The 12,762-nt window shown below is 39.0% G+C and overlaps 1 protein-coding gene across 4 annotated transcripts in view; it reads right to left on the bottom strand.

Annotated features, from left to right (window-relative positions):
* Positions 1-12,762, bottom strand: part of POLR3B (RNA polymerase III subunit B) — a gene marked incomplete at its 5' end in the record, with an annotated part of 81,934 nt that overhangs the window by 24,390 nt on the left and 44,782 nt on the right. For 3 of the 4 annotated variants that reach the window (XM_080352590.1, XM_080352589.1, XM_080352588.1), the window contains 4 exons: positions 1,607-1,749; positions 3,706-3,823; positions 5,266-5,424; positions 7,164-7,373. In XM_080352590.1, coding sequence (XP_080208716.1) covers positions 1,607-1,749; positions 3,706-3,823; positions 5,266-5,424; positions 7,164-7,373 — 630 coding nt within the window. The remainder of the gene's footprint in view (positions 1-1,606; positions 1,750-3,705; positions 3,824-5,265; positions 5,425-7,163; positions 7,374-12,762) is intronic. The other variant, XM_080352591.1, reaches the window with a different exon arrangement.

The raw sequence follows: 12,762 nt of genomic DNA on the forward strand, positions 1-12,762 counted from the left end.
TATTTGCCCACAGAGTTCCCTGGTTCTGCTCCCAAAATACATGATGTGAATCAGCACAGCAAAATCAAACCCACCATGAGGCTGAGACAAGAGCAGGAGCAGTGGTAAATCAAGGACACAGAGAGTTGAAGGGGACACTTTCAGGGAGCTTGTCCTAACAAAAAGCACTTTCTCTTCTACACATCTTCTGAGAAAGAACACTACTCATAAAAGGCCAGTTTGTTTGCCAAACAACATCCCTTAGCTAGTACTGTAATTGGAGGTATTACTGCAAAGTTCATTGACTACAAATTCTTTTAATGTTTCAAATCCATCAGTGTCCTTCATTATTTCCTCCATTCCCTCGCTCTCCTCCAACAGATCTTTGTGTTACCAGATGTAAGAGGTGGGTGTGCTTTACGCTGAATGCTCTGATTCCAGTTCCTCAGAAATCAAAACAAGGAAGTAAGGATTTTTTGTCCCGGGAGTTATTAAGACAGTATCAGGTTTGTCCAGTAACAGGAACGGAGTGTATGTGCTGCAACGGAAAGGATTTGGCGATATCAACCTCGTTCCCTTCCTGCCACATCTGACATGAGATTGAGAAATGTTCTTAAACCAAAATAAGACCTAAAAATATAACAAGATTGCAATATTCAGGTAACAGTCTTAGTACAGCATGCACAGTAAAGCTGGAGGTCACGCTGAAAGTACTAAAACTCTAGACTACAGATAGGTGAAAACATCAAAACTTGTCCCACACTGAGACCAATGGGATCACAATACGCTTTTAACTCAGTTACAGTCAGATTGTTTTCAGTCACTTCTTTCTTAACACACCTCCCTGCCCTCTGACATTCAGAGAGGATGTTCCGAGTCACATTTCTTTTGCCGTTAAGGTCAAAGGGGTCAAAGAGATATGAAAACAGGATCCTGATTTTCATCTTACAATCAACACTAGAAAGCTACATGTCACTGAGCAGCTTCCTAGTAGGTACCCATTTTAAACTCTCAATTCCATGATCCAGAGGTGCTCCAGATCATATCCCAAATGTATTTCTAAAAACATTTTCTCCTTCTTCCCAGTCTTGGCTGATGCACTCCTAGTTGTGCTCCTGATTTGTTTCCCCTTTTACACCATAGCTCTGAGCAGTCTCAGATACCATCATGGCTGTATCTGCTGTATCTTGTCTTTAGAGCAGTACGTCTGCACAGATGACTTCCAGATATCTCAATCCACCTCTGGTGTTTTCTGTCCATTCAAAACAGTCCCTTTCACTGTTTCCTCCAATATCTCTCTTGATAACCCATTGACATATATATTACCTAAACCCAAATTCACACTTGGAAAAAAAACCAAACAAACCCAAACCCCTGTTCTTGTTTTAAGTGGACAGCTACTGTGTTTTCCAGATTCATAAGCCAGAAAGTCGTGCTTGCCAACTCCTTCCCTCAGAAACATCACTGCTAAATCTGGTGAGCTTAACAAACAAAAAAAAGGGATATGGTCTTCTACCACTGTATTCATCAAATATATGAACCAATCAATGGAAACATGCATGATGATATTATGTATGTATAGTAGGCATATCCAACGTGCATTATTTTTACTAAACATGTAGCTTACCTTTCTGTCCATGACGACTGCTAAATTTATCTCCTATTTCTGGACGTCTAGTTTGCCTCAACAACATTTTGATCAAGAAAGCATCCTCTGCATTTGATGAAATCATCACTTTTTCAATATAAGAATCAGTTGCACCTTTGTAGCTAGTACAAGAAGACAAAATGTGAGTTTTACATCTATAAACCAAACACAAGTTACAAATATCTGTGTATTGGTAAGCTTCCGGCTAAACTGTAGTCTTCATGGAACCTATATATGGGAGGCAAATGGAGCAAAGATTATACATATAAAGTTCCAGAGCATAGTATGTTTCTGGAAAAGAAAAGCTTAAGAGATAGAATAGAAACAAAGGGACAATTAAGCTGAACTTGTAAGGAACAAGGTATATTTCTTCTAGTCATGTGGGTTCTTCTTTGACGGGAAAAAGCTCCCTAGTATATTGCAAATTTCTAGATCTTCAGTTAAACAAACAAAAGCCAAACAGAGTTATAGTTGAAGAAGGGAGTTTAAGGAATATACCATGATAATTTAAGAGCAAAATTAAGGTATAACATCCTGACTGAAGCGATGCACTAGGTGCAGGTGTGGAAATGAACCAAGGGTAAAACACAGTATAAGGTATGGAAAGAAATGAACTCCTGAGTACGAGATGCAGAGATTTTGGAAGGAGATAAATAAAAAAGAAAAAAGGAAAAAGAATTTAAAAAGGTAGGTATGACAGAGCAGGAAGGAAAAGGAAACTATTCCTGTATCAGGTTTTTTCTACATATTTTAGAATGTGAGTAGAGCAGACTTTAGTATCTTATTTAGGAGATTATTTTGTCTCATTGTTTATGTAGCTGAGATGGTCAAAATATGACACCTAAACTCGAAACCCTGGATCCATGTCTTTAAGTGGCAAGATTACATCTTTCCTTTTGATAATTACCATGCTGCCTCACTTCCTTATCAATATCTTGTAGGAGTAAACCTAGATCTATTGGTTTTGAAACACACAGAAGTGCAGCAAAGCTAATTCTGCCCTTTGGATCTGGGCATCAATTTCTTGCCTTGCTCTCTGCTAATTTGTCAAACTGTCAGGGCTATTACTGACAAAACAGTGAAAATGTCCTTCCCTTCCCTTCCCTTCCGTTCTTCACATTTAACACAAAATTTTCATGTCACACCTCAGAAGCCCTCTCCCATTCTTTTAAGACAGGATAGAAAAAATATTGACTGTCCCTTCCCATTCACTGGTGCCTTGGTAGAGGACATCTCATGGGAGTGGCTGGAATGAGCAGACTGTCAGCCTCTGAGACAGAAGGGCTTCTACCTCCTGGTATTTATATGCTTACAAATATCTCAAGGGTGGGTGTCAAGAGGACGGGACCAGACTCTTTTCAGTGGTGTGCAACAATAAGATGTGGGGCAATGGGCACAGACTGAAGAACAAGAGGTTCTTTCTGAATCTGAGGAGAAACTTCTTTGAGGGTGCCAGAGCCCTGGAACAGGCTGCCCAGAGAGGTTGTGGAGTCTCCTTCTCTGGAGACATTCAAAATCCACCTGGACACATCCCTGTGAGATCTGCTCTGGTGAACCTGCTTTAGCAGGTGGGTTGGACTAGATGATCTCCAGAGGTCCCTTCCAACTCCAACCATTCTGTGAAAGGGAAGCCTGAGCACCAGTCAGCATGGGTCATTTTCCATGGCAGCCAGTATGGAGATGTGCCCCCTCATTAAGCACACATGTGTTCTCTGCCCTCCCACTCATCCTGCTTTTCTCCTGTTTCTCCATCACTTCATCCATGACCAACTCCTCTCCTCTCTACCAATGTCTTAGTTCTCTCCTGGGAACCTGCTCAGTGATTCCTCTTTATACACACACCTTCAGGATTGGTCCTCCCTCTCTTTATAATTCCAGCCTTTCAGGTGTCAGAATCTAATTTATTAGTAATTAAGTGGCTTGGCACTTCTGAAAATAACCTGGGCTCTGAAAAGTCTTGGGAAAAACCAAGACCTAGAGAACTAAGTCTAATTTGCAGAGGGAAGTTTATTGACTTTCCTACCAGATACCTTTCCTCCATGTACCTTCCCCAATTATAAAGTTACGATGCAACATACGTTACTGGCACATCTTTGTACTGTGGCTGCTGAGGCACATTACTTCCTTCTAGAGGCGTCTGGGTAACAGTTGGCATAGATTTGTTCACAAGGACTTGCTTATTTTCTACTTTTTCACCTACAGAGAACAAGAAAAAAAGAAGCACCATGAAAATAATATCTGGCTACCTATGTTAAAAATACATTTTAAGCTTTAAAAAAAGGTAAGATGGAAGACAAACTATGAGGAATATGTCCAGGAAGTATGTCGTGTTATTTTATTAAATATTGCATGGTAAGGGAATTATTAAACTAACTTTTTTTGGGGGGGTAAACCAAAACAGAACAGCTTGGATGCTGAGTGGGCTATGAGAATAGCTATTCAATATACCCTGGGTCTAAGGAATACACAAAAGCATCTGAAGTTATCTGCCCTAAGTGTGGAGAAAATTAATAAGCCACAGCATGACTAACAAATTTTAGAAATTCACAACTAGATTCAGGACATTGCATCATTTCCACAATGAGGTAAGCAAGACTACCTTCAGCTCTCCTTGCAATTACTTTTTCCTATTGCTTCTGGTCTCAAGCATCAGCTATTTTTCCTCTCCATTCCCTTATCCTGCCCTTCACATAGACAGCCAGATCAGCAGCCCAAAGATGCTAATACTGATCAGGTACTTGACTCCCACCTCCTCCACAAAATTACATGGAACTTCAGCCTATGTCTCTTTTCTGTCCACATGAACTACTTCAAAGAGGTTTTTACCTACACGTTGAGGCCAGCCTCAGTCAGGAGTCCACTCAGTCATATCTGTTCTCATAATTCACAACATTCTTGCCTATTTTTTTTTAAACTAACTTTGAAAGCTCCATTGTGATGTGTTAAAGAGCGAAAGTGACCCAATTGTGTTGCTATAATGGAATTAAGCTTAGTGCCTTTTATAGCACCTTTCTTATTAGATCTCTGCAGATCTATTAAGCTGTTTCCTAATTAAAGGATGACAGTATGAGAGGATTTTTTCTCAAATTTATTTCCATGGGCAGGTCCTGTCCTCATAACCAAATGTAGTTGTATTTATTTCCTTACCTCTCCCCAAACATATTTCTAAAGTGTTAAAAACACAAGGTTTTACTTCCTCAAACAACTGCATGAAGCATGCTAGGATGTTTTGATATATGAAATCAAAATCATAAGGAATCTATCCTTTAAAAGTAATAACGACAGAACTTATGAGAGACAAACAGTAAAAACCTACAGTATTAAAAGTTTGCCAGTTTGGAGATATAAGAAGAATACAAGTTCGAATGCTTCAATAGATTCACACTGTTAAAGACACTCTTCTACTTAAACATAAAACTCCATTTTCTCATACACCAAAAAAAACCCCAAAGACTCATACTGCACTGCTTTCAGAAACTAACATTTTTAAACTTTCCATTACAATACTGTCACCTTCAAGAAAAAAAAAAAAAGACAGTGAAACAAGTAAAATAAGCTGCACAAGAAATATTAACAGAACATTAACTTCTACCTCAGACGATGAACACGCTGTGACCGAAACATGTAGTTTGACATACCTGGAGAGCAGATGCCATCAGCATCTAAAATTTCATGGCGCCAGATTGGTTTCCGGGTAGCTGCATCCAACATTGGACCCATAACTTTATCAAATGTCTGATTTGTGTAACGCTTCAGTGTACACTTGGCATTCTTATATACAAGACATCTTCCAAAACCTAAAATGTAACAGAAACTCATCTGCTTAGGAGTTCAAAGATTCTTGATAATATATTATCAGAATAAACTAGAATGCTGATCTACCTGCTGAGCTACATAGTGTAAAAATGTTTTTATTAGTTAGATTATTCATTGTCATTTCTCTTACCTTTGGTGTTCCATAGGGAGACATAACATAGGAGGAGAGACTGTAACAGGACAAGAACAGCACCTCTTCCTTTTGGGAGTTCTAAGAAACCTGAACTTCTACTCATGGTTGTGGATGACACAAGGCAGCTTACCAGGAAAGCGCCGATTGAGTGTTTCATATAATTACCACATTACTCACTTTTTTTCCCAGCTGAAAGAATTCTGAATTACACATACTGTTATCAAACAGGTTTGTTCGGGGTTTTAGATGAGAAAAGTGGCATCTCTGGAACTTCTCTCCAAGTACAGCAACTAGCCACAATACTGAACACTTTCATGACACTTAGAATTACAGACAACCAAGAACAAGGCTTTCTAATAATCCGATGTTATTTTAGTTCATTTGAAAGATCGTTGCAGCCACGTACAGTACATCTGTATCTTTAGATTACGTCAAGTAAGTCCTGACAAGCACCACAGCTCTCCTTGTAAATGTTACCAGTCTACCAGAAAAGAAAACATTCAGTTTTAAATCATGCCTGTTGTTGTTTTAGAAGAGGAGGCATAAATTAAATGCAGCAGACATTAATGCCAAAGATACATGTCTAGGAATACTATTATTGCTGCCTAGCAACTAGAAGGAAGGGAGTGTGTGGGGGGGAATAAAGTCACGGAAGAATCTGATTTTGGCCACCCGAAACTAAAACCAATTTGATCACACTGCACTGTCTTCTCTCTAAGGAATTTATTTAGGAGAGAGAGCGAAGAGTTTTCATGCAACTCTCTTCCAACCTCCAGCAGCATTAACATAAAGCTCTGAAGAATTGTGGAAGGAATGAGACAGGCCAGATGGGCACAAACACAGGTTTCACTTATTACCTTCTATCTGGTGCTTAAGTACTTTTACTTAAAATACACTGTACAGGTTTGTTAGTTTTGTTAGGGGTGTTTTTGGTTTTGTTTTTTGTTTTTTTTAAGGAAGTGGGTCATTAGTTTATCTCTGAATAAACATTATTTTGCTTTAGACAATACTAGAATTTTCCCTCAGAAAGCAGGCAATACTGCTATTGCTCCTTCAGAGAATCAAGTTCACAATGGCACAAACTGCCACGCGGTCCATCCCTTTCCCAAATACATTCCAAAGTTTAATTTCAACTATTGCTTTTGTTACTGCTGAAAATAACGAGGCCCATCTGTTAGTAATGAACAATGGTTCAGGTAAGCATCTAAAAATCAAGCCCCACAGAACAGATAATCTAATACCTTACATTTTTCATAAAGTAAGTACTTTCAAAAAGGGACCATTCAGTCTTTTTTATTTGAGGCCAAAAGTTACCCATTTTTTTTCTTATAAAATCCTTACTTCAAAGTTGATTCACATGTTGGCAACTTCCCCACACTATTGCAAGCACGGAATTACAATAACTATTCATGCAGAAAACAAACAAAAGCACTCAAAGTAGTTTTGGAATTTGATTTCTTAATCAGACATCTACTGTTCATAACTGTAATAAAAGTTACTATAGGATGACACCACAAGAGAAGAAGTTTATTAAAACCTGTATTAGGAGACACATCGAAGAACTGGGAAAGAACTGATGGTTCTTACCTCTGTCCAAAGAGGCCTTATTTAGGACAAGAGCATCTTCAATATCGTAGCCGCTGTAGCTCATCACAGCGACTGTGGCATTCTGTCCAGCAGGCAGTTTCTCAAAATCTATCAGCTCAATTGTTTTTGTTTTTACCATTGGCTTTTGCGGATAGGCTAGAAGATACATAAGAGTATCTATCCTGTTTCTTTGATTGTATCCAATAGTACCTGTGTGTAAAAGAAAAACAGAAGTGTGTGAACATCAGTGAGTTTCCTAGAAATGTTGTGGCTAAAAACTTAACAAAACGCAAATTAATAAACCCACAAACTGAGGAAATTCATATAATAATAGAAGTTAATAAAAGAAGGGGAAAAATAATAAGAGATCAAACCAAAACAACTTTACATTATTATATGCAAATAAAGACGTAAGTGGCTTCTTAATTTAAGCTTCCAGAAAGAATTATGTTTTCTTAAACAGGGAAAACCTAAGCATCAAGACAAAAAGAACAACAACAAAAGAAATCAAAGTCAGGTCCTATATGACTGAATGCAAATAAGATTTCTGTTTTTTAATCATTACACCAAATAACAGTGTAAATAAGAAGTTTGCTTTTATTGTTCTAATAGCCATAAGTTGTTGGGTTTTTTTTTTGGAGGGCTTAACTTATGTTCCATAGACCTGATCCAAAATTTCATGAGAATCAATAGAAAGACTCCCATTGAGTTCAAGAGGAATTGTGGCTCAAGCTCTGTGTCTTCCACACCATATTTCCTTCCTTTTTCTAGGCAATAATTAGTTCAACAGCAGCCTGTGTTAGAATGTCACAAAGCATGAACAAAGCGTACAGTTAGCAGCAGCCAAGACTGATTTACTTTCTGAAATTAGAGACGTCATTGCTAGAAAGACTACAGTAGAAGTTCACTCACAATATATTTGTCTTTTACATGAAATTAATTTTAAATTTATGGTTCAGAATTCAACCCTTTGTATAGACCTCCCAGCTTGAGACTGAAATTTTTGGCCCTGTCCCATCAGACTGCCAAAGTGTCTTCTGAAATCTGAGGGAAAAAATAATTAACACCCAGCAGGGAAACATAAACTGTTGTGTAGCAGAACAAAAGTTAAGGCAATCGTATGTTATTAGAGTTTGCTGTAGCAGGACTACGCGATGTCTCTAAGCAATTACAAAATTACAGTCTGAGAAGTTAAAGTTCTAAAGTTTTAAGTACTAAACATTCTGTAGTACTTGTACTTAGGAGATAAGTCTTTCAAAACCTTTCCATTTTCTCCTGCAATTTCAGAGGCTGGCTGCTTTCAAGGAAAGGGCAAAGCAGTCAGTGTATAATGAAGACTTGACATAGGCAGAATACAGTACAGCTGAACACCAATTTGCTCTTAAGGGAGGCCAGCTTCAAGTTTTGTGCGTATCTACTTGCAATTTCCAAATGCCTGCATTTAAAGAAAAGGTCTAGAAAATCAAAGCAGGCAGCATCATGGGCTGTTCCAAAGACCTACCCTGTTCTTGGCACTAAGCTCCCTCTCCTAAATCACCGCAGGCCTACTCTTCCCAAGGACAAGAGCAGGGAACTCAACAGATACTGGCTGAAAATAAACTGTTTTAGCCACCTCTCGCACGCCTGGACGTTCCTTGGTTCTAGAAAGTGGCTTTGAAGTCACAGGCACAGCATTTTCAAACAGTGAGGAAGATCTTGTAGAGTTGACCGGCTCTACTTGTCTCTTGCTTTTAAGCAGTTGCTTTTGTCTTCTTGGAGAAGGCAATTAATTATCCCTGAGCAGTATTTTCTGTCTCCAGTAAGAAGCAAGCTGGTAGGGCCTGGATTCATCAACGCTGAAGACCCTTCCAGTTGCCCCTGCAGGCCCCACCACCTGAAGGCCCTATTCTGATATTCCCTTAGACTAAGTATTAGACATTGTTTTCATTGTACTTTGATAAACAAACTGGTTTTCTCACTATTCAGCTAGGAAAATCTACTTCCAAATTTAAAACTTCAGAGATTTAGGTCATTTTTTCCCCTCTGCACCTAGGAAAAATAATCTGTGTGCTTTCAGGATAGGTTGTCTGCTGTAGAGCTCATCCTAAGAGTTTTATGGAGAGGTACATTTTTCTGTTGTTGAGGGAAACTGTCTCCTGAGTATGCCATCCCAACTTTCACTTTTGAAATGCTTGCAATTTTTTCCTCTTCTGAGACACTTATGTGCTATACCTGATACGGATCACTGGTCAGGGATGCTAAGATGGGATGAAGTCTGGAGCACCTGATCATTGCTAAACTTGTCCTTTATGCCCCAGTAACAATCTGTGGAAATCCCCTATATAACAAGGATTACAGATGACAATTTTATATATTTCAGGTAATGCGAATTATTTCTCTCCCAGACACTTCACATATTTCAAAGTTGATATTTTTATCAGAGGTTCAGATAAGCCTAATGGAACTGTAACTGTTTATATCAGACCAGGAGCTATGAGCTACTGATATTACTGAGATTTTGAGCCTCAATAATAAACTGCATTGAGGCAGTTCTTCAGGAATTGAATGCTGTGTCATATAAAATTGAAAATTTATACATATATATCAATGAGAGATATCCTAGCAGGCAAGAAACTGGCTAGAGAATGATCAAAGACCGCAAGTGAAATAAATTAGTCAAAAATCATTCTGTACCTCAGCAATATTTGTCCTAATTTCTATCATTTAAAGGTTATACAAATAATGCCTTCTCCAGACGTGTCTAACAAACCACAATCTTAAACAACATTGTGCTTATTTAAAATTAAGAAGCAGCTCTCTTCTTCTCAGGACTGGTGTGTTGGGACGAGACCTCTGTGTGGGCACTGAAATGAAGGAAGCCACTAGCTTTATTTCTGTTTTCTCTCTGAAAGAACAGAGCCCTTGTTTGCTTCAGCCAAACAGCCAAGCAAAAGTAAAGTATCATTAAACTTTGCCATAACAAACCCGTGCACAATGACCCACATTTATAATTACCCCAACAGCAAGAACCAATTTTTTTCATTGGTAATTAGCCTTGTTTAAAGCAAAACACACAGGGCTGACCTAGATACAACAAAGATAATTTTCTTGCTTTTTCTCAGTGCTTGGTACATTATGAATGCACGTGTGCATTCTTTCATTTTTTCCATTTCCTGATAAGTTCTTCTTTTTTTCTTTTAAAGTATCATTTGGTCATTCTTCGTTGTGAAGTAATCTCTATAAAAATGCCATCTCTTGATATTTAGCATGAACAGTATATTATTCTGATGCAGAAAGTTTTGAGAACTCACCAAAACAAACAGCCAACTAAAATAAGGATTTATCCAATTCTTTGGTGTATTACTTACAGCAACATTTAACTGTACAACCAAAATTAACAAAGATATAGAAATCAATCTATTTAAGCAAAAGAGCTATTATTGTGCATGCCAAGAAAATAATTTCTATATTGATTTTGCCATGGATTTTCTACTCTTCCCTCTTTTTAAACGAGCACAAACCAATAAGAGAAAGGAGTACAATTTTTAAATTCTGTGCTGAACCTTGCGGAGGGGCCTCTTCCTCAGCTCAGAGAGATTTTCACAGTACACATATTAAGCAATCTGGATGTTCAACACTCGAAATATTCTTTTCACCATAGACAGATTAAAAACTGAGTTTAAAAGATTATAGGTAAACTGGGGGAAGGCGCCTGGCTCATTTTTGTCTCGGCACCTCTGTGCCTGCTACCAGGGAGAGAAAACCTGGCAAAAAGACACACTGTCACAGAGAACAAATCCTGCTCCTCAAAGGGTAGAGGCAGAACCGAGCCATGGCCACAGAGCACCCAGGTCCAGCTGTGATGACCAGCAACAGCTGGTTTTCCTTTGACGTTCGTTTCGATCCTCTGCCAACAGGCTGGCCGTACAAAATTTGGGAGCACTTTAGCTCTCAGCCTACCATCAAGCCCTTCAGAATTGCCAAAACACAACCACCCCCAGTGCTTGGTTCACAGAACCACAGAATGTTAGGGATTGGAAGGGACCTCAAAAGATGATGTAGTCCAATCCCCCTGCCAGAGCAGGAACACCTAGATGAGGTTACACCTAGATGAGGTTCCTTGAGCCACAATGCATCTTCTCAACTCAATTTTAACACGTTCATCTGGTTATAGCACAAGGCAAAGCAGCAAACCAAGGGCTTTGCCATTGCACAGAAGCAAAGCAGAATGCACACAATACAGTAAGAGGGTTCTTTTGTAATATTCTTTGATATTTGTGTTGCTTCAACACAAAACTCTGCAAGAAAGCTCTCGTCCACCTACCACCCTCCTCTCGAATACTTTCCACTCTTTCACAGGTTAAAGTTAACACCCAAACCTCTTTTCCTAACTCAAGACTTGTGTTACAACATTTAGGTTGGGACTGCAGAGCACAGCTGGGCTGTGGGAGCGCACAGCTTGCTTTGTGTACCCGCACCGCCGCTTCCACAGATGCGTGTGTGCAGTATGGTGGATTACTGGCAGGAAAATGTCTATGTTTTCATTTCTTACACTAGGCTTTTATACAACGCTTCACAGCTGCAGAGGTATCGTGTGTAAAACAGACAGATTCTCTATGTCTTAATGGAATTGAAAAGCTCAACTGAAAATTATTTCTCTAATTGTAGGAGCCTTTGATCCTCTGAATCATTATTTTAGTAACACATGGAATGCAAACAGTACAGACTCTTGTATTTTAATCTTAAATACTTCTCAGATTTTAAGATACAACTGTTAACTTTGCACTGAAATGTCAATGTTCAGCTGAGGTCCTTGCAGCTGCTGTTGTATTTGCTACCTATCCATAACTTCCCCTCAGTCTTACAGTTCAACCTGCAACGTACAGTAAATTATCTATGCCAAAATAGAGGGATTTCATTTCAATTTAATTTCACTGAAATCCAGTTTGCTCACTAAGTGCAGCCCTAGTCGTCCAGCAAGATAACTCATTCTGTCCATGAAAGGGGGGTATTTTTCTGGATGTTTCATGTTATCCTATGGAAACATTGATATTTTAATACTTAACACTTGTCAGAGATACTGGATTGCAGACCCCATTGCAAGCTCTGATGTTCATCCTCCATTTACTCGTGCTTTCACACCTTTCCCTAGCTTGACGTTGCTTAAAAAAGGGCACAGACTGTTCAAAGATGCTGGCATAGCTCTGTGACTTGTTCAGAGGGGGTCAGTGTTGAGAAGCGCAAGTCTCCCCCTTTCCAGGCTAAACCCTTGGGGCTCTCTCTGTGCCCCCAGGGGCTTTGACAGGCAAGGGAGTGACACAGTGGACTTGGACATGAGCCTTTCCACATGACAGTGTTGGACCAGGAGCTGCTCTGCAGTTTCAGGACAGGAAAGAAAACAAGAAGGGTGGATGGTTACTTAAAGGTGAGGGTTTGAAACACTACATCACATCTCTTCCTAAGTACAAACAGAAAAAAAATATGTGTGATGTTTCAGGAATATTCTCCAGGTGTCATTTGATCAAAAAGTGTAGAGAAAAATCTTTTCTGCTCCTACATCTTGCCACTTATGGTGGCTTTTTTTTTTTTAAGCAGTTATTAGAAAAAGCTTCAGGTGTTT

Source organism: Nesoenas mayeri, assembly GCF_963082525.1.
Source record: "Nesoenas mayeri genome assembly, chromosome: 1".
Lineage (NCBI taxonomy): Eukaryota > Metazoa > Chordata > Aves > Columbiformes > Columbidae > Nesoenas > Nesoenas mayeri.